Source organism: Chrysemys picta, chromosome 5, assembly GCF_011386835.1.
Source record: "Chrysemys picta bellii isolate R12L10 chromosome 5, ASM1138683v2, whole genome shotgun sequence".
NCBI lineage: Eukaryota > Metazoa > Chordata > Testudines > Emydidae > Chrysemys > Chrysemys picta.
In genome coordinates this window covers 20,953,809-20,976,820 of record NC_088795.1, presented here as the reverse complement: position 1 = coordinate 20,976,820, position 23,012 = coordinate 20,953,809, and the positions used below count along the sequence as shown (strand labels likewise).

General features: G+C 39.8%; 1 protein-coding gene across 45 annotated transcripts in view; it reads left to right on the top strand.

Annotated features, from left to right (window-relative positions):
• Nucleotides 1-23,012, top strand: part of PDLIM5 (PDZ and LIM domain 5) — a 233,188-nt gene that overhangs the window by 102,946 nt on the left and 107,230 nt on the right. For 6 of the 45 annotated variants that reach the window (XM_065596078.1, XM_024099928.3, XM_024099933.3 and 3 more), the window contains exon 1: nucleotides 10,086-10,210. The exons of 35 other annotated variants lie outside the window; for them this stretch is intronic. In XM_065596078.1, coding sequence (XP_065452150.1) covers nucleotides 10,125-10,210 — 86 coding nt within the window. In that variant the 5' untranslated portion in view covers nucleotides 10,086-10,124. Of the gene's footprint in view, nucleotides 1-2,205; nucleotides 2,262-10,085; nucleotides 10,211-23,012 lie in introns of those variants that run through there. 4 more of the 45 variants (XM_024099930.3, XM_024099934.3, XM_042856403.2 and 1 more) reach the window with 1 other exon arrangement.

The following is a 23,012-nucleotide window of genomic DNA, read 5'->3' as shown; positions in this document are numbered from 1 at the left end:
ATTGTGTTCTGTGGAAAACCAGTTCAATCAATTGGCAATTTGTACTCAAATGTTTGCAGAAGAGTATGCCTCTGTAGGGAAAATAAATGACTGTATTTTTCAGAATAAAATAGTACCATATATTGGTCAAATGTGTAATTGTTTGCTATCCTAGGAAGGAATCAGAATCACAAGTATCACAGTTAAAAAGGGATCCTTTCCTGGAGGCTTCCTAAGTACAGCTGTATAAATTCATACTTGCCAGATGTGCAGAGTAGTAAATCTCTAATATTAAAAGTATTCTCAGGTACATATTTTTTAACATGTATTAAAAGGCATGTCCCATAAGGGCATATTTCCAGCATTCTTCATTAGGGGATATTTTGTTTTTGCTGATTCCTCACATAGTAATTGGCTCAAATAACTGACTTTTGTAGAACTTGCAGTCCTGTTCCTCACATCCTTTATTTTGTTAAAGTGAAATGCCTTTTTTAAGTTCTGAAAATATGCTTTTATGGGGTGTGTCCTTTCTTCACCCTCCTCTCAAAGACTTTGTAGCTCTTTTGCTCCTCGATATTTTATTTTTCAGTCAAATTACTTTCTTGGTTCCCATGAAGACTGATGGAAAACAGATGTTGGCTTTTTTAATGTATTTCCAGCTTGAGTAAATAATTATGTAAGCTACTGAAGTGTATAGCTAGTCAGAATTTCTATTTTAAATGTGTTTGGGCGGGGGGGGGGGGGGGATATTTCTACAAAATCCTTTCTCCATGTTTTTACAGTTCTCAAAAATCAGAAGGGTAAAGAACTTGGATTTTACCATTACCTGAGGTCACATCCGTCAAATTTCTGGAAAATATTGTTATTCCATTACTATTAATAGAAGTGCATAGGCATTGAGAAGAGACTATATAGTACTCTGTGGTCCAGTAATGTTTAGTGTTCTGAAGTAGCAAGTATCCACCAATGCTGCACACCAAAAAAGTCTCTGCTGTTTTACAATTTTATCTTGGTCAGATGCTGACGTGACTTTTCGGATGAGTTTCCTTTAACTATAAAATAGTGCTTAAGGATGGAGTTTTCAAAAGTACTCCCTTTGGCTTCAGTGGGAGTACAGTTAGTCCACCGGTGAGCGCTTGTGAAAATCCCACATTAACTCCCTAAAATGGTTATCTTGATGTATGTTCTGGTTCTGTGGGGGAGAGAAACTGATTCCATACACAAAGAATAAGGTACCATTAGTAAAAACCGAACTTCTTTTATATAAGTCCTGCCCACTGAGTCCCTGATCTTATAAACACTTATGCATGTGAATAGTCCTATTGAAAATATTTCCAGTCAAGAAAATATACAAGAATTTTGAAGTGGTGTCCCCCCTCCCAGTGTGTTTTGTATGTGTGATTTTCCAGAATCTGCTTAACAATTAGTCATCCAAGCGAACAAGATCAGTTCAGTTTTGTATGGCTTTTTGTTGGTTTCACTAGAAGAGCCACAAGCAACGAAATCAGGCTCTGTGGTGGTTTGCCTTTGTTCGAGCACAGTTTGTCTATAAGCTCCTGTTAGCATCTCCTTCACTGGTTCATACAAAATGAATGCCAGGACAGTCTGCTTTTAGAGATTCTGAGCATCTACAGCTCCCATTGAAGAGGCCCAATTATTATTGATCCCGATTGTCTTTTTAACTCATTCTCCACTGTGTCAAGTCTGTACTTAGAATGTAAGCTCCTCAGGGCAGGCATGGTGTCCGATAGCTGTACTGTGAGGTGCCTACCTCACTTTTGGGTTAATTAAACTATTAAAGTAACATTTAATGATAAAACTTAGTTTTAACTATGTGCTGCTCTCATGCTGAAACTGGGACCTTGTTCTGAGTGGATGCTTGCTTCGTTTTCAAGCCTTTTCCCCCATAACCCATCAAAACTAGATTTTTTTCTTTTCTGTTTTTTTTTTTTAAAGCTGATATTCTCAAGAGCTCTAATTCCAGCAGTTGGAGTTTTAAGAAAAACACCAGGTATCACATGCCTCACGATAAAACTGGAAATTGACAGTTCTGGGACTTTTTCCTACTGGACTTCTCTTCTTTGATATTTTCAGGTTCTCTTTGTAACCAAGGCATAGCAAGAGAACATTTTCTTAGGCCTGGCAGGATTTGGATAAAGGCCTATTGTTACAGCATCTTTGGCACCAGCAGTCACAGCTAAAATGGTGGTTTTCCATCTGGCCAGTCCAATGATTTGAACCATGATAGATAAGGACACAATTCCAATTCCACCTCATTTCAGGTAGGGTCCTTTGCTGCTGAGTAAGACCTTATGAGTACTCTGAATTTGTTGTTGTTTTGTCCCATTCTGCTAGGCAAATGCACAATAAGAAACATAGCTTGCCCAGAAAAGTTTACAGTCTAAATAAATGATATAGACAAGGGCTGTAGGAGAGGAAGTGGCATCTCCAATTTACAGATGGGGAACTGAGGCCCAGTTAGACTAAGTGACTTGTCCAAGGCTGCACAAGATAATCTGTTCTTCGTCCCCTTTTGCTTCTCTGGTAGTCTCTCTGTTTTTGTTTTTTGTTTGTTTGTTTTTTAATACAACAGGGTGTTGGGAAGCGGAAGTCTTAAGTTTCTAAAGTGTTCAAAAGCTACCCTGTCATAGAATGGGGTGAAAAGACCCTTAACAGCTGAGGAATACTGACAGGTTGAGCAAATTTAATAAGCAACATAAAAGAACATATGAAGGAAAACAAGCTATTGAACAGATTGCAACTATTAACAATATGCCTTTCACTGTGGGAGGTTTAACCATCTACGCTCAGGTTTGAGTTTTAGGCTACTGTGTAGCGATTTTTTTCCCAAGAGCTGCATAAGGGTAATCTTTTAAGAAACTTATGATGAGAGGTACTCTTGCTTTTATCCAACTTTGGTTTACTAGTCATCTTCCCTTCCCATACATAGGAATTCTTTCTTTAGTTTTAATTACTGTTAAAGTTTATAAAAAATTGTTGTGCTTATGCACTTACTTACCTATAGAAAATAAGAGACAGTCTACCTTGTTTCAGACAACAATTCAGTTGTGAGCATCATCTGCAAGTTTTGTGGAGGTTTTTGTTTTGTTTAGTTTGACAGTGCATGGCTAATATCTTCTCTGCCAGCCTTTCCTGGAAACCACCTTTCATCATAATACTTAATACTTTGCACTTGTAGCCCTATTCATCCAAAGACTTAAAAGCTCTTCATAAACATTAATTAGATAATACCTCTTACTTCAAAGGAGATTTTTCTTTACAGTGAAGGTTAAGCGGCAGAAGAGAGATATTAAAGGATTTGTTGTAGGTCACACAGCAAGTTGCTGGCAGTCCCAGGAAAGGATCTAGAGGTTCCAACTGGCAGTCTTGTGAATCTCTCCCTCAGTCACTAGTATCCCGATCTAAATCCAGTATCCAACATCACTCCTTTGACTTAAGTGGAAGGATGTTGGGTGTTGGATTAAGCACCGAGTGTCAAGGCTAATTCTGCAAAATAAATCAACCGAAGAATAGAATTGCCAAAGACATCTTATAAAATTTAAACATTGCCATCGTGCGTTGAGGATGATAACTTTATTATAACTAGAACTGCAGCACTGCCTGTTTTACTTTAACCATTAAGGCTGAAATTTTCCATGCTGAGTGTCTGCCACAGGCTTTTATGGAATGTTTCAACAAAAACAGTTCAGCCATTTCTGAAAACAGGGTTTAGGAGAAAAAGTATTGTCTATGTTAAATTCTTGTGTTTAATTGGGAAGCGTTAGTTATTCTATATTTTGGAGCAGGAACCTGAAATTAAAGAGTGCCTTTTGCTGTCCCTCTGAAAATCACCGTTTGCATATGTTCATTAAGGGTTTGTCACCAAAATTCTCCAAAGACTGTCCATACAGAATATGCTCTAGAGTCCAGGACTTAGGTGCTGAGCTGGACTTTTCCTGAAATTGCTTCTGCTGGTTTCTGGGGGACGCTATAGTGCTGAGCACCAGAAATTGGAGCAGAGAGGCTCAATGTTCTGTCTGCCAGAGTCCATGACAAGGGGGAAGCTACCTCACTTGCTTGCTGAGAGGTTAGGCGCATTAGTGGGGGTTGGGTGTAGGAACGGAGTCGGACAGGCTGGGGATGTATCGGAGGACATGGGGACAAGATCAGTCTGGGATAGGTCAGTCTGGGGTATTGGTCGAGGGACATCTACGTAGAACCCATCACCGGACGTCGGCAATACCAGGAGGGATGACCTGGAGTGCTGATAAGTGCAGTCAGGAAAGTAACTGAAATACTTGCTTCATGGATTGTATTTTCTAAATGGACAATCTACCTAATTCTCAATTACTGAGGGACAATCTCCACTCACTGATCTATTTTGCTTTCCACAACCAAATATCTGCACAACTTTTCATGAGTAGTGTACCCGAGTATTCATGTTCTAATATCTAAACTGTATTGTTAAATCTATTCACCTAAATTTGGGTTATTGCTAATTAGGTACTCTATGTACCTATGTAACAAACTTTGTATTTGTGGATAATCTAAGCAGTATAGCCAGATGTGCAGACACGCTTTTCCCAACCTATGTATTATATAATTGTTTTTAACATTAGCTTTAATAAAAAATTTTAATTTGTACATTGGTTGCAAAATAGATTTTAGTCTGCCTTCTGCATATTGCAGAAAAATTTAAGGGCAAGTCTAAACGTAAAATGCTGCACTGGAATGAAGATGCTCTAAGCCGACGACAGAGCTCTCCCATCAGTTTAGTTAATCCCCCTCCATGAGAGGCATTAGGTATGTTCGTGGGAGAGAATCTCCTACTGACTTAGCATTGTCTACACAGGGGGTTAATTTTGTATAACTACGGTCACTCAGGTGTGGATTTTTCACATCCCTGTAATGTATTTATATAAGTCTGTAGCATAGACCAGATCTCAGCCACAGAAACATCTTTCCTTCTCCGAGCATAGATTGCTATGGTTTAAAAAGACAAGCAAAATCCTTGACTGTCATGGGACTGAAGAATAGTTTTTTTATCGATGTACTGTGGCACAGATCAATAGCTGATTTGATGAACCTCAGGATCTTGTCTGTACATTTCTTATATGAAACAGACTTTTTCTGTCCCAGTGGATTTTCTAAAGTCCACAGGCTTTTTTTTTTTTTTTTTTATTCAGTATAACCCAAGTACTTGAATTTTCTTAACTTTTATCTATCAGATTCTGCCTAATTCTAAAGTTAAGTGATCTGGGATAAAACACCAGTTACAAGGATACAAAGCTAATTAAAAAGCTGAAGGGTTTTTTTTTTGGGGCGGGGGGGTTGTTTTGGTTTTTGTTTTGTTTTTTTGCATGCTAAAGTGTCCTAGTGCATGAGTTTATGCATGTTTCCCTTGAGGTGCGATCTGATGTTAATGCCATTTAGTTCAACAGCCAAACGGGTTTTGCTGACAATGCTATGACATAGAAAGTCTGATCAGCAAACTAAATAAATGGAAGGGCACAGTTCTTGCTTCCAGCTGGGATTAAAATATTTTTTGTGGTGAACAGTGTTTGTTTCGTACTAACTATCATTTTGAAAAACCACAAGACATGCTGCAGCTAAGTGAACTTGACAAACCAAAGGCTTGCAGTTGGGTTCAAAAGGAGAGTTAGAGGGATAAAAATTAAAGGGGTGGGATGTCGGGGGAGGAGTTGAAATGAAAGGTCAGCAGTTTGATGGGATATTTCTGCATGTCTGCCAAACAATAAGAGGGAGTGGGAATGAGGAAAGTGGTACCAGCTCATGAAATGTCACATTGTGTTATGAAATGTCCAGGGTACTGCATTAATCTTTAAAGACGCAAAAGATGTAGAGTAGGGATGCCCAAACTGTTGCCTGGGAGCTTGATGTTCCATCAATTGACTTAACTTTTTTTTAAAGTTTGGGAACCACTGATAGAGTATAAAAGTATATAGAAGATACTGTGCTGCAGGGTGAGTTAAACTGAAGAAAAAGGAGAAATAGAATGTGAGTCTATGGAAAACGCTGAGTACCACAAACTGTGAGAAGAATGTTAACAGAACTGTAAAACTTTTCATCCAACTTCTAAATTAATGTACACACTTAACTTTACTGTACTTAGGAATATATTATGTTTTCATCTAGCTGTTTCAGTAACTGATGGTAGTGGGGCTGTGAAAATACCAGACTGGTTGTATGGGGTAAAAGAAAGAATGAGTGAACGAAAGGAAAAAGTCTTGAATCATTCATCTCTTTGATGCATCTCTGGAGATTTAAAAAGGAAGTCTAAAGAGTGATTTTAGAAAAACCCGAGTCACAGTAATTTAGACAGATTAATGGTTTTGCTTCTAAGGGTTCCTTACACATACACTATTCTGATAGGAAAAACCATAGTAGTCACTGATTAGAAATAATTTTGGACAGAGTTAAATCCATATATGTTGTATTTACTTAGAAAAAATCTCTTCTCAAATGCAGAACCAGTTAGTGATTGGCATGCCATGGGAGCAGTGCTTTAATTTCAGTAGTTTAGAGAACTTGTCCCCCTCAGGTAGATAGATGGGATGCAGAAGTTGCCTGGAGTAGTATGTGTTTCTGTCCAATATAGTGTATGCTTTTAGTCCTATTCATTTGATACTGCAGCTGTTAACTATTTAGTGTATTTAGTTTTGATGACTAAATGGTTCTCTACTAGTTTCAAACTTGACACTCCAAGTGAAAACAAACAAGCCATGTTAAAGTAACTAAGTTTAAGAATCTAGTAGCCTGTGAATATATTACTCCACTGTTAAGCTGTCTGCACTAGCTCCTCCTTGAATTAAATCCAGTTCTAGATTTGTGCCCTGATATTCAGAGTCCTCCTTGGAGCTGGCCTTCGCTAACTGAGATCACTTCTCCATCTGCAACCATGACCTCCCATGACAGTCACACTTCACTGGAGGAATAAAATTGTCAATGGGAAAGTGTTGAGAACACACAAGACAGAACTTTCACAAGTGCTGGACCTAGACAAAGGACGTTATGGATGATCATGGAACTGGCGACTAGTGGGGAGGGACACAAAGGGGGCACCAGCCAAAGGGGGGGCATGTGGCCTCAACTCACGTGACTCCTCCCCGCCTGGGGCCCCCACGCTCTCCCCATCCCATGTTACCTGGGGCAGGTATGTGTGTCTGTCCCGCTGCACTGCACCGTGCCAGGCAGTGTGGCTGGAAGTTGCCTGGGACTCGAGTGCTGCTGCCCCATCCCAGCACATTACCTGGTGTGCGGGGGAGAGGGGTTTCTGTCCTGCTGCACCGAGCTGAGTTGCCCTGCACGGCGGCAGGCAGCATCCCTCTCCCAGGCAGTGTGGCCAGAGGCTGCCTGGGAGTGGGAGTGTGCAGCCGGGCAGTGTAGCCAGAAGAGGAGAGGCTCTGGCCCCGCCTCTTCCCTTCTGGCTCTGGCCCCGCCGGCTGCTGGACTTGCTCCTCCCCCGCCCCCGATGTTTGGGGAGAGTCACGTGACCCTCCCCCCCCCCCCCATAAGTTGCCATTCTTCAATACACACATGCACACACGTGTACACAAACACGGCAAACAAAACTGTAAACTCATTAAGCTGGTTTCTCAGAACCCAAGGAGGAAGAAAGAGTTTTTTTTTTTTTTACATGTGTGGAGGGGTGCTCAGATGTTCCCCTAAGGGGTGTCTGTGACTTCCCCTCTGGCGTTGTCTGGACCAGTGATCTGCTAGGTCACCCCAATCCTTGACTCTGGGAGCCAGCCTTACCCTGCACTGCTATGAGAACCCCCACTCCTGGGCTGTTCACACACAGCCTCTGGCATGTAATCTGCTCCCAGCTACCTGCAAGCAAATGACACTAACCAATATCTCTGGTCCCAGAGACAACCCTAGGAACCTCTGTCTTGCAGTGTCCAGTTATGGCCGCTGGACACTGCAAGCTTATATAAGTTTGTCAATTTAACAAAGAAATTAATATGTTCTCCCAAGGGGCGTCTCTGAAACACTTCTAACCAAACAGATTTATTAACTATAATCACTTAAATCTACTTTTATAAGTCAAAGCATAACAAGTCAGATTTGGTCAAATTAAATAAAAGCAAAACATATTCTAAGCTGATCTTAACACTTTCAATGTCCTTAAAAACGTAGATGCTTCTCACCACAGGCTGGCTTTTCAGTCAGGCTCTCCCCTTTGATCAGCATTTCGTTGCTTGGCAGTGGTGGTGTCTGTAGATGTAGGTAGAAGAGAGAGAACATGGCAAAATGTCTCCCTTTTATTATGTCCTTTCTTCCCTCTTGGCTTTGCGCCCCCTCACCCCACCCCCCAGTCAGGTGAGCATTACCTCATCACAGAACCAAACTGCCCTAAGGAAGGGGGTGACTTCCTCCAGGGTCTAACAGATTCTTTTGTTGCTTCCTAAGCCAGTGTCCATTGTTCCTGTGAGGCTGGGCTGGGTTTGTCCCATCCATGCCCTGATGAGGTGTGAACTGCCTCTCTGCTCTTGGAGAGTTTTTGCATGGGCTTGCTTTACGCCATGAGGATACATACACTATATATATATATATATATATAAAATATGAAATTGTAACCTATAACATCACTATAACAACCATATTCAGTGCATTGCGAGCCTTCTGAAGACACCCAACATGACAAATTTTGCATTGGATACAATACAATCATTTTATAAAGATGAACATGGGGGTGTAGGGTGTTCCTCCGAGGTACAGAGCATCACAGTGTCATGTAAGCAGCTTGATGAGAGCTGAACAGTAGTATTGCTAGTTGAAAACTAATGAGAGCTTGTGAGAAAATTAGTGATAGCCTTAAATACTAATTTTAGGATAATTATTTTAATTGTTCACTTAAAGGTCTGTCTACACTAAAAGCACGGTGAAGCACAAAGTTAATATAGTTGTTCGCCAACTTCCTTTTAAAATGTTTGTTTGCTCTGTAGACAGGAATAAACCATGTTAAAACTAATTTCTAATATTTTATGCCAAATAGGGAACCTCTGCGAAATTGGGACACATCCTCAGCTGATGTGAATTGGCATACTCCACTAACTTCAGTGGAGTTCCACTGACTTACTCCACTTGAGGATCAGGCCTTACTGTAGTCTAAGTGCAGAGTGAGACCTATATAAAGGCATGTTAATGATAAACTTTTTTAGTTGAAATAACATTCTGCAAATTCAAATAACTTTCAGCTGTGTTTCAGAAAAAAGCTGAGTTGGGATAATATCATTGTGGACTATGGGGAATCATCTGATGTACTCCACATGGATATATTTGTGGAAAGAGCCAACTTACTTGCAAGTTGAAATGTAATATAAAAATATCGAACTTAATTGTGATAGTAACTAGTGTTAATAGTATTGTGAACACTGCTCAGTAACTCTCTCCAGATTACATACAACTGGAGTCGGGTTTTTTTTTTTTTTTTGAGGTTGCTTTTACATTCCTGTTGTTTGGAACACTTTTTTTTCATTGGTTTTGTTGGATACAAACAAAAATATGTACTAATACTGGTATTGTTTAGATATTTGAGGTTCACAGTGACTGTCTCTTAGTTGCTGGTTTCTAAGTTCTCTTTAATTAGAAGTACCTCTAACATTATTGTTGCAGAGTCTTTATTTCTAAAATATTTTTTAAAATTCTCCATTATGCAAATCTAACAAGTCTCTTGAAAACTACATGTACGTAGCAATGCTTCAGAGCCTCTGCTTCATAATTAGAAGAGGCAACTTCCTATTCTGAGGAGAAAGTATCTCCTCTCTGGTAGCTGTGGAATGCCAGATGAGCCATTCCATAGCTGGTCTGTTCCCTTATATAGCCATGACACTCATTGCAGTGACCCAAGGACTTATTCACCTGACATCCTAACACAGAGGCAGCCTTTATTTCCCAGCTGGCTGACATTCAGTCAGCTGCAATACAATGTTGTTAAAAAGTCATGGGGGCTATAGTTGGCTCTTGCTATGTGACTACCTTCCTCCTCTGCGCCCCCACCCCTGGGTTGGGGGAGGGGGAGGGGACAGGAGGGAGAGAGCCGGAGGGTTAAGTAGGGAGATGCAGAGAGAGGCCTTATGCCTTGAAGCCATAAGGCTACCTGGCATCCAAAATGTAAAGAAATGAACGTTACTCAAATCAAAGCCCTAGGATACTCAGCATTTTGCTTCTTGTACTGTTTGCTCTTCTTGTCAGTGCAGTTTTCCAGGTACAAGTTACTTTAGGTGCACCTTTTTTCTGCTTTTGGTATGTTTTTTGAGGAACGCTCGAAGCCTTATTGAATAATTTATGTTGGGTCTTTTCCTTTCGTAAAGAATCTTGTAGATGGATATGTGTTCAATGGTTTATCAAGCCATTAAAACCTACTCATCCCTTTGTTGAATTTTTTTCATTTAATTAAGGGAATATGCCCCATTCTTCAGGGATGGTTATTTCAAGATGGCTTTCATGGACTTCTCGTTTTTTATTTTCTATATTGATTGTGTAGTGGCCACCTAAGGTAGACATACTTGTCAGCAGTCGTGTAGGGTGGGTGTGTGGGTGTGTGCGCGCGCTCATTTATTAAAGGGTGATTATGCTTTACTACTTCTCAAGAAATCATGGCTAATTTGATTCAGGGTTTGTAAAATACCTTGAGGTTCTTAGAAGGAAGATGTTACATAAGTGAAAATATTTTAATATTCATAATAAGCTAATCAGAGTTGACTGTTATGAGTAATTGTTCCTAAAATCTTCGTGGATTAAAACGTATTTAGAGGGTTTTTTTTAGTTTTTGTTCTCTCACCCATAACAGTTAAACTGAATAAAAGAGAGAGTTTTTAACAGTTTCTCAGTTTGTTCTGTCTTCCTTCTCAGATTAATTATTGCCTGTATCTTTATTTACTTTTTAATAATCATTTACAAGAAGATTTAGATTTTTAGTCCAAAAGCAATATTAGAATCTGAAAATGGTAGAGTAGATTCTGTTGATTTAAGAACATACCGGATCATTGTTCTAACTAGTCTTGTACTCAGGCTGGTTACAGCCAATACCTGATGATTCAGAGGAAAGAAGAAGAAAAAGTCCATGACAGAAGAGATGCAGAGTTGCTGAGGAAAAGATTCCTTCCCAACTTGGAATGGAGAAAAAAATATGATGTGCTGAAGCAGGAGGCTACTGTTGAATTACCCTAAATATCTGTAGCTAGTAATTAAATCTAGGTATTATCAGTGTTGTTTTTTAATGTATCTAACACTGCTCATTATCTCAGAGCAAACACCACCAAATTCTACAGGTTGACTACACTATGTGAAGAACAAATACTACGTTTGTGCCACAGCTCAAAGAGCCGAGAATGAAGTTGAAGGCAAGAAAGTTTAGAATCAACAAGTATTGTATTTCCCTTTCCTCTTATTCCGTAGTAAGGTAAACAGGGAATGACCAGTTTTCATTATTCATTTTTATATAATGTAAATACCTTTTTATATTTTGTGATGGGTTTGTCCTAGATCCACACACTATTGAATGAAGGGGAAGTTGGATTCAAATCTGGACTCCATGGGCATGGATTTATACTAACCTTAATTTAGTAGTCTCTGACTACTCTTTAACCAAGCTGTTGCAGTTGCTCGTTATGTGCAATTCCTTCCATTCTTAGAGCCATATTCATTTTTTTTATTTGAACCTCTGTCATCTGCTGGGGCAAGGCTCTAGGCTTGCACTTGCACAAAGCTAAGCACCTTTAGAAGTTGCTTCATTTTGGGAACCCCATACCTAACGTGGTTACAAAAGAATGGTCCTTTCCCCATGGCATATAAGCCACCTGAACTCCTCCTACCATGCCCCTTGCGTTGAAATCAATCCGGTGTCCTTGCAGTCCTTCTCCATTGTTGTTGTTATTAACTGAAAACATACACCCCTTTGATCTTAGCAGTGTAATGGACTTCAAATAGGTTTAATGTTTTGGTTTGCTGAATTAGTATATGAATAGCATGTTGCTGAAGTTTGCTGGTAATAAACTGTTTTCAGTTTTTATTGTAAACTGTTTTTAGTATATAGACCCACAGATCTTTAAAAGTTGCTCTTTCTGAAAGTTTTTGAAAAGTGTAATGTAAAGTATTGCAAGACCATTTAGAGTGGAAGATGGTGCTATATAATTGAAGAGGTAATTGTCCTTAGTTGTGACCAAATTCAATCTTTGGTAAACCGGCATATCTCGTATTGAAGGTCATGAAAGTTGTGCATATTTGACCAGAGCTGAATTTGGATTCTTGTGTATGTCACATAATCTTACTCTGTTAAAAGTAGAATCACGTAGTGTGTGTGTGTGTGTGTGTGTGTGTGTGTGTGTGGCTTAGAGTTGAGATAATTGAAGTTGATGGCAGTAAAACTTTTCATTTTCAGTGCTTCATAAAGTTTTAGAGTAAATTTAGGTCTTGACGTTTTTTCAGCATTCTTGTAGAATGAGTAATTCAGCTGAGTTTAGTCTCTCTAGTAAATGTGAACTTGCAAATGGTTTAAATGTCTCTTCATTACATTTAAATTCACAACAGATTTACATGCTTTAACATTTCTGGATCTTAATATTCTTTTTAGGGCCCTGTGAACCTTAAACTTGTAGTGACTGTTAATCATTTTTTTTCCCTTCAGTTTTGACATGCTGTCAATTTGGCTAACATAACATTCTTCCCATGAAATGTAATTTTAAACATAAAAATGTTTAACCAGAACATTGGAAGAACTAGGTTGGTGCATGTGTGAAATATGTAAGAGGATGCGAGTCTACGAAAATAGAAATCTAAAGAAAATGGAAAGGAATACGACCCTTAATCTGTGTATTTGTATGTATGTGTCTCACGTGAATGCATACAAACTTGCAACGTCTGTAGGTGTTGTACTTTGCAAGCAAATGTTTGTTTGTGATTTGAATAATTAACTCTAGTACAACAATTAAATGTCTTTCTAAAAAGCGGTTGTGTTTTTTCTGCCTGCATGCTGCTGTGGAATTATGACTGACCTCTGCCTTACAAAGCAGCATGTGTCCACAGCAGTAGACACTGTGTAACATGAACAGAATCATGGAACTTTCATAAACTTTAACACAAGATTCTCAGTCTCACTCTTATTTAACATTAACGTGCTCTGGGGGGAAAAGTACAGTCAGTTTCAACTTCTAATCAAACTGAGAGTTCAAACATTACTTACATTTTATCTAGGACTTTTACAACTAATAAGCTTGCACAGTGAGAGACTAGCAATTAAGTGTGTGTAATAGCCTGTTAGAGATGTACTGCTGATTTTTAGAAAGCTCAATGTTTTTGTGAGCATAACTGAGAGCAGATATAACTCATGATTTTAGATTACTAACATATTTTTTCTTGCATGAAATCTGAAATGAAACTTATATTTCTCATGTGAAACACTTTGTGAATTTAGCGAAATATAACTTACGCGTTTTATATCTGCAAACTTAATATATAATATTTTCACTTCAGTCTTTGAAACACTTGAATTCATAGATGTGCCTCCAAATGTTAGTTAACTTTTCCCAGCCATGGCATACTAAGATATCCGGTAATCTCTTTCCAAGTGTTGGGAGGAAGGTAACAGTTTTACAATTCAATCATTTTTCCCAAGATCTCATTAACCCATAAAAGACCAGTAAGTTAATTTGACAGTTAAATGAATGCTTGGGCAGTTGTTTGCATTTTGTATAGGGTAACTAAGCCTCATAGATACTGGATTTTTCCTAATTTTGAGGAACTGTTCTATTGTATTACCTGACATGATAAAACTGGGATTTTTTTTTCCTGATTTTTTCCCCCCCCTCCCTACCTCCCATATACACGTAAAACATCTGTTCCTGTTGTTGCACTGTTTAGCTTTAGTAGCACTGTTGGGCTGTGACAGCCAGAGGGAAGAACACTTGGGTCTGTCCTCGCTCTGGTATTATAGAGACGAAGTGGGAGAAGTAATATATATATATATATATATATTTTTTTTTTTTTTTTAATTGAACCAACTTCTGTTGGTGAGAGAGAAGTATTCGAGCTTACACATCTTGTGTCTCTCATATCCTGGGACCAACATGGCTTCAACAACACTGGCTTTGATCGTCCACATTATATGTAGGACTGTTATTTGACAGAAAAGCCTGGAGGAAAGGAGGTCTGGATGGGGAGCCAACACAGGCCTGCCATTCAAAAATCTTCCATATCAGGTTAGATTAGGGAGAGAGCCTGCAGAACAGAGTGGGGGAAATGGAGTGAAAAGAAATGAGAAAACACAAGACATGATAAATGGGAGGAGGAGGAAAAACAAAGTAGGATTAACACAGAGGTGTGAGGCAGAGATAAAAACAAAGGAGAAGGGCCTAGAGTGATGGGGTTGGGGCAGGAGAAAACCGAAAGAAAGATACACATGGTATACTAAAGAAGGGAAGATGAAATGATAGTCAATCTCTGTTTTGAAAATATGGGTACCCTAAGCATCACAGTAACCATGTTAGTTATGCATGAAGAAGCGTTTCTGTGCTGAACCTTTTATTTTGGTCCTTTGGACTTTGTCAATAGTACCCTTTTTGGATGAAAATGATTGGGTTTTTTTAATTCAACTCAAATGAGGATTTTTTGTATCTAGTTCTGTAAAATATAGCTCAGTTGAGTTACCTGAAAATGAAAAAAATCACACTTGAAGGACCACATCCTGTCCTCAGATAGGTACAGCTCCTTTGATAAGCATCTATTTGGTCCAAAAAAGTTATTAATATGCTCTCTTTGCACTTGGTAATTCATATTGTTCATCTTTAGAATTTCATTCTTGGCATGTTGAATAAGTAGTCTACATTGGAGAAAACAAGTGTTGCGAAGTTTGGAAAAAATTGTTGAGAATTCAAGTAGCTTTAATTAAGTGAAAACAGTTTGGTGCTTATGAGCAATACATTAATTTCCTCACAAGTGTGTGATGTACAGCTGAGTTGTTTTTCGGTGACTTGTTAAATTGCACCTCCATTAGAATGAAACTTGTTAACCGCTGAATATAAAGGTAGCTTAATTTGTTACCACCAACCCTCATGGAAAGGGATGGGTAGTAGATTTTGTGCATTAGCTGGTAAAGCTTCATAACTTCTTAAGACTGAATAAGATACTCAGGTATGGATACTAGGGGACAAATATTGCCCACAGATATATCCATGTAACTCTCACTGAGGTCAATAGGCGAGCTTGCAGATAACTTGATTGCAGAATGTGGCCTATAATTAGGGCTCTACCAAATTCATGGCTGTGAAAAACACGTCACGGACCGGGAAATCTGATCTCCCCTGTGAAATCTGGCTATTGTAGGAGAGACCAGATTTCACAGAGTTGGGCCGCTGGAAAGCAGCAACTGCTGGCCAGGAGCCCAGCACTGAAGGCAGAACTCGGCTTGAGAGCTCGCTGCCCGGCCAGCAGCTGTCCAGCTCTGAAAGTGGCAGCACGTAATGGTGATAATAGCATGACCTCCTGCTACAGTAGGCTTGCGACCCCCTCCCTCCCCCCATGACCCCGTTTGGGGTCGGGATCCCATGTTTACAGTACTGTGGCATTTCAGATTTAAATATCATCTGAAACTGTGAAATTTATGATTTTTAAAATCCTTTGACCATTAAATTAACCAAAATAGATTGTGAATTTGTTAGGGCCCTACCTATAGTGGTGGACACATGTGAAATTGTTACAATACATACAGTGCAGACTATATACGCAGGTACCACATGCAATTATATTATAAAATTACTTTAAGCAAACTTACTGGTAAAGCATTTTAATGCAATGTTGTGCTGGAGAATTTTGAGGGAAATTATGAAATTATTTCCTATGACCATGGGGCTGTATTTAAACTAGCCGGTTTTTGCCTTAGCAGGAAGAATGGACTCCTGTGTCTCTAACTTACACATGTCTTCAGGTACAAAATAAAAGGCACTTTTTATTTATTTATTTATTTTTTAAAGAAAGCCAAAGTTTCGTTTGGCTCATCCCCAAGGGTGCTGGCAATAAAACAAATTGCAAAAGATGTAAATTTAAAATGCTTTGTACATTACATGTTACCTGTGTAATATAGTCACACAGTCTCTAGTTGGGCATGTTTAATTAATCTTTAATACTGACATAGAAAGAATTTCAGCTGAAATGAGTGTTTCACAAATTTTTTCAGCATGCAATGTAAGCTCCTTTTGGCTCTGCTGTTTAGAACTGCTGCCTGTAGAACATAGTAGTCCTCATTAGTCTGGCCTGTAGAGAGATATGGAGCAATAGTCTACAAAATGTGGGACTCCTGGAAGGTTCAGAGCTTCTCCTGTGGAAGTATAGATGGCCTTCAACTACCATTGACGTTATAAACTTCAGGACATTCAGCACTTCTCAAGACCCATTTGCAGGGTTGGCTAGGGTTACCATACGTCCGGCTTTTCCCGGACATGTCCGGCTTTTCAGCACTCAAACCCCTATCCGGGGGGAATTGCCAAAAAGCCGAACTTGTCCGGGAAAATGCCAGCCAGGCACTTCCCCTCCCGCGGCGGCTCTGCTCCTCCCCTGACTTTTCGGCTCTGTTTAAGAGCCGAGCTGCCCGAGCGCTATGGGCTTCGGGCAGCCCCCTTGCCTCCGGACCCCAGCCGCCGGCCGGGCACTTCCCCTCCCGGGCTCCGGCGGCGCAGGGTCCGGAGGCATGGGGGCTGCCCGAAGCCGGTAGCGCTGGGGCAGCTCGGCTCTTAAACAGAGCCGAAGAGTTAGGGGAGGAGCAGAGCCTCCGGCCGCGGCGCTACCGGCTTCATGGTTTGCCGTGCAGCCTCCAGACCCTGCGCCCCCTCCCGGGCTCCAGCTGCGCTGGGGAAGCGCCGGCCGGGGGCGCAGGGTCTGGGGCTGCCCGGCAAACCATGAAGCCAGTACCGCTTGGCAGCCCTTTCCACGTGGCTGGGAGTGGGAGGGAGGAGGGGGCGGAGTTAGGGCGGGTTGGGGCGGGGCTGGGGGTGGGAAATGGGTGGGGCCAGGACCCCGTGGAGGGTCCTCTTTTTTATTTGTTAAGTATGGTAACCCTAGGGTTGGCCCTAAGCTACTTCTGACATTAGCTGCTATTTTGCAGACACAAAACACATTTGCTCAAGGTCAGAATAAAGGACATGAAGGAACCATTGACTTTTTTTCTTTTTAACAAAAATTATAGCAAGTGAGTGTGAAAGTAGAAGTTTGCAATGCCATTTTGCATGGAGCTGCATTTTACCAATCAGTTTATATTTACTTTCAAAACTATTTTTTTTAAACATGTATATTATCTCTGCAGTTTTGGCTGACTTTGTGTACATTTAATGTTTGAGACTCTCTCTCTCTCTCTTTCTCTCTGTTAGTAAGAGAAATAGAATGGATAATATTTACGTAGTCTGGGACCAAAATATTTACATAGTTTGTAAGAAGAATTACAAGGGTGAACAAAGGTAGCCACAGACTTCAGCAATATACTTTTTATTAATCCTGTTCATTTTATGAGTCACCTAAATGATTTTACTTGAAAAACAAAATGTAAGAATTCAACTGATAATACCTAGGGCAGACCTGTTCCTTTCATTTTTACCCATTCTTTTCATGACTCACCAGGCCTTTAAGTTACTACTTGTGTCTCCTTCAATGTATTTGAATGCTACTAAAAAAAATAAGACTGACACAACGGAAGTACCACACAGGGAAATCTATGCTTAACTTTATTTTGATATTTCCAATATTCCTTCTGTAGTCTTTCAGGCTTTTGCTGCTCAGCGTGCCGCTATCCAGAGTGGCAGCAGGCTAAGAATGTGAAAATGGAAAGCCAGAAACTCCCATCAGTGCCATCTCCTGTGCCCAGATGCCACTTCCCCTCTGTTCTAGCCTCACAACGTGCCATGGTTTTCTAACAACCGACGGACGGGCAGCAGAAGGGAGGGGAGAGAATGGAATTTCTGCTGGTGGAGTTTCAGCAGTTTGTCTGTCTGTGACAAGGTCCTAAGCATCATGATGTTCCTTTGCCACAGCTGTGGTGGAAGCTGTGATCTTTCTCCTCCCTCATAGCCTCTGTGAAGTCCCATCAAGTGGAACTGTTGAAGGTTTTAAGCTGCCTATAAACCCAGACTGCTTCCAATCAATTTGAATCAAGTGTTTGTCAGTATTGTAATTGGTGAGGCATCCCGTTTTTCATCATATGAAATGTTTGTTACACAAACTTCTTTGTTATGCATCATTTTTAAAAAGAATAATTTAAAATAAAAAAATCCAAATACTTTGAAGGAAAGGTCCTGAAGGACAACAAAAAATGTGGTGTGGCAAACAATGTTAGTGAAAATTCCTGACTTACATGAACATAATGTTTTAGCAAATGTTTAGTTATCAAACTATTTCCAGCAGTTTGAGGCTTACTACACATTTACAGGATTGTATCAAAACGTGTACAGCTGATATAATATATACTCTTTTCAACTTACAGTCTAGCAAACTTGGCTGTGCCTTTATATTAAATGTAAGAACTTTTAAAATGTGAAGCAAAACATTGTCTCCCACAAACACCTCACTCTCTAGTTATTAACATCTGAAAGAGAGAGTTCAGATTTCTTTATGTAGTTCTTAGTGGAAATCTTTCAGACCCTTTCTAACCTTGACTGATTACATAGGTCAATAAAGATTTGGAATTTAAGAGACTTGTTAGCAAGCACTTAAAAGGTGGTGCCATTGTTCTTGTAGGGTTATTTTAAGCTGTGTCAATGGCCATGGAGTGAAGGATGCAAGGAAACAATGTGAAGTTGGCTGGAGTTTATCTTCACATCTTAAAATAACACAGATGCCTCACAGAATGGCATGATCTGTAGGGACATTTTAGCTCTGTTGGCACATTGTAAAATAGCCAACTGGGACACCATAGATAGATTTCAGCTTTGAAGCTTTGCAATTACTGTCTCAATACCTAATTTTTAAACTGCAAAATAAGTTATGTATAAATAAAACATTACCTCTTCAATCAAAATTACCTCTTGTAAAGCTTGACAGTAATTGTCAGCAGCCACATGAGAACAATACAGCTGTTGTAAAAACTGTTCCACACCCAAGGATGTTGAGCTTTTATTTCGTAGAGTATGCTTGTCTAAAGTAAAATTTATCCCTGTGCTTTTCATGAGGCTTCTCAAAGGTATCAGGGACATATACTACAGGAAACAGTGTGCGTGATAATATTAAATAAAGGCAATAGGAGAAGTATGCAGAGCCATGGAAGTGTTTTAAAAAAAAGCTATAAATATAAAACAAGCAAAACAAAATCCCAACTGCTCTTTTGGTTTTTAAAGATTGGTTTGTGCAGTTGTGGCATCTTTGCTGTAAACAAACACACAAATTCCTGATGATAAAGTCCTTGTTATAACTTATTTATAATTGTCCATGTTATTAGTTGCTCCCATACCGCTGCCACAGACTGGATCGAGGGACACAATAGGAATTAGGGCCCATTCATTAGTGTTGTTTTAGCCATTTCTTCAGCCACCCGCTGGCTGGGCTATCAATGGTACGTTTACCTTCTCAGTTTAGCCAGCACCCAACCTCAAGAAGGATGACAACTGTCCCATCCCTAAATTGGCAGTCTGACACCTTAATAGCATGGTAGGACCTACTGGAGAATACAGTCCGACATCATCACTGACTGCATTACGGATATAACTGTTTCACACTCCCCTTCGCGTCCCAGTCAAAAAGGTGTGAAGCAAGGAGACAGGGTTTCACCAAAACTCTTTACAGCCTTCCTCGAAATGGCAGTGAAGTGCATGACCTGGAAGGGTGTAATCAGCGTCAATGGAGAGCAGTTAAACCACCTCAGATTTGCAGACGATACCATGTTGATTGTCAAAAACACTATCAAACTACAGAGAATACTATAAGAACTTGACACAAAAAGCAGCCAAGTCGGACTGAAAATGAACCGCTCTACAACAAAATTTATGTGGTCTGATGCCTTGCCAAAAGCCCAAATAATAGTCAAGGGAGAACAAATAGTAGAAGTTGAACAATGTGTCTATGTGGGTCAAGAAATTAATGTCACAATCAGGAAGGCAAGCGAACTCGTGAAGAAAGAAAGCTGGTTGGCGCACATTGAATTCTATCAAGGATGTCCTCCAAGGAAAAAATCAACAAGGCAACATGTGCCAACCTCTTCAACTCAACAGTACCGCCGGCAATGTTGTACGGCAGTGAAACATGGGTGCTGATGAAGATAGAGGAGCAACAACTGTCTGTCAGATTTTAGTCTGCGACTGAGTCCCCAATGAAGTGACCAGAGAGCAGAGTGGAGTGCAGGACGTTGTCGTTGAAAGCAAGTAAAGCAAAATGCGATGAGTCGGGCATATAGCTCGGCTCATTGACAATCCATGAACAACAGCTGTCATCGAGTGGTACCAATTGGACCTGAAACGTCCACTCGGCCGACCTCCAAAGAGATGGGAAGATTTTTTTTATCATGAAAAGGCATGGCCCCACATGGAGAAGGAAAGCCACAATAAGAGAAGAATGGAAGACATGTTGTGATTGTTGCAATCTATATGAGGGCTGAAGGACCGATCAATCAAGGTGATTAGTTCCGTAGCACAATGGGATTGTAATCCCTGTTGGAGCTTCTAGACATATCTGTAATACAAATATTAATGAAGAGTTCACAGAATCTTCTATCTGATTTTACATTGATTGGATTTAATTTTCTTTTGAAACTTTTCATAGATACTTCTTTCCTCCTAAGTAACTTATCATTTTAGCATTAAGATGAGCTAAAACAAGGGTTAGGTCAGGACATGGTTGAATTTAGAAAAGTTTATGCATAGCTTTTTGGATTAGCTCTTGTCAAACTGATACTCCTTCAAATCAGGTCAGGGACTGAATCTGATAGACATAACACTTTGATACTTACTGTTTCTAGGACCAGCGGCATTAGACGGAAGTTATTACCAGTGTCTAAACTCTGATGAGATTTTAGAGAAAAATATCCTTAGTAATTTATTTAAAAGGATATATGTTGTATAGTGACCAGCTCTTAAGCCGAAAGCATAGCATTTGAGTAGGTGGAAGAATAAAGGGCAAGGCAGTGAAATATATTCAGATAAGTAATACTCTTCCATATATGAAGGGATATTTTTGGCGCCTTCCCATGAATTCAGTAACTTAACCTCTACAAGGGACATGTTAATGGGGTTAGTAATATGTTTAGAAATGGAAGGGAATTCATTTGCTTCAAAAGACTATCCGCTCCCTTCACTCTGATTTAGAATACAGTAGACTCTTAGGGAATGGAAGTGGTTAGTAACTCTGAAATGTTTGTAACTCTGAACAAAACATTCTGTTTTTCTTTCAAAAGCTTACAACTGAACAATGACTTAATACAGCTTTGAAGCTTTACTGTGCAGAAGAAAAATGCTGCTTTCCCTTTATTTTTCTTAGGAGTTTACGTTTAAAACAGTATTGTATTGTATTTGCTGCTTTTTCCCTCTCTACTGCTGCCTTATTATGTACTTCTGGTTCCAAATTAGGTGTGGTTGACTGGTCAGTTTGTAACTCTGAGATTCTACTCTCTTATCTGTCATCTATGCTTATCAAATTCCTGTCTGTCTACCATGTGCTTGTGCCACCTAGGGCTGTGATGTTATCGGATCAACTAAGCAGGGCTGGGCCTGGTTAGTTAGTAGATGGGAGACTTCCAACAAAAACTCCAGATGTGTAGCTGATTCTGTAGGTGTCACTCCTCCCTTTTTAAGTTCAGTACTGAGCCAAGAAATTCAGAATGCTGTTGGGGGTGGGGATGTGGTGTATTTCAATGAAGACCTAAAACTGATGTTTCTAACTGCTTGTGATTGTGAGATTTCTTGTCACATTCCAGTGTGTGGTAGAATCAAGGTAGACCTGGTATTGCTTTTTTCATATTTTCACTTACATGGTATTCTTCTTTTCCTGTCCTAAACTTTTGTATAATATTACTGTGAATGTTGAAACAGCTGCCAAGTTTCATCCACTTCAGAAGTGATGCATTTATCTGTGGTGTGGTGGTGAACTGTATGGGCTGGAATTTCAAGGTGTTGAGTACCTCCTGTGAGTCATAGAAAACCCTCAACTTCTAATGACTACATTTGAAGTTGAGAACACTCAGGATTTTGCTGGTTAAGCCTTATAAAATTGTGTTCCAGATCATGTATATCTGTTTTTTTTTGTTAAATGTAAACCTTTTATATTTGTTGTTTAGTGTGAGTAAAATGTACAGAATTTGCAATGTACATAGAGGGGAGGGATAGCGCAGTGGTTTGAGCATTGGCCTGCTAAACCCATGGTTGTGAGTTCAATCCTTGAGAGGGCCACTTAGGGATCTGGGGCAAAATCAGTACTTTGTCCTGCTAGTGAAGGCAGGGGACTGGACTTGATGACCTTTCAAGGTCCCTTCCAGTTCTAGGAGATAGGATATCTTCATTAATTTAATTTAATAAGTCAATATTAAAAGAGCTAAAGTTCTGGAACTACCTGAGTGTTTTATTTTTCAACTACAACATTGCATTAATACTAATTTTTTTGTATTTATAAATAGAATAATAAATTTTAGTATATGTGCTGCCGAAGCATACAATAACAACTTTCTTCTGACAGTTTCAAATCTTTAAACAAAGGTATTATCCCCATTCTACAAATTGGGAAGCTTAAGTAAAGAAACTGTGACCTGCTTAGTGTCTCATAACAAGTCAGTAATAGATTGGAGACTAGAATCCAGGTGTTCCAATCCGCCGTTCCTTGCTCTAGGCATTGGTGCTTAAAGCTGTGGAGCAGTAGAAACCCATGAAGGATAATCGGAGCACCTGAGGTATGATCTGTTTATATACACCTCTACCACGATATAACGCTACCCGATATAACATGAATTCAGATATAACACAATAAAGCAGCGCTCCGGGGGGAGGGCTGCGCACGTCGGCGGATCAAAGCAAGTTCAATAGAACGCGGTTTCACCTATAACGCGGTAAGAT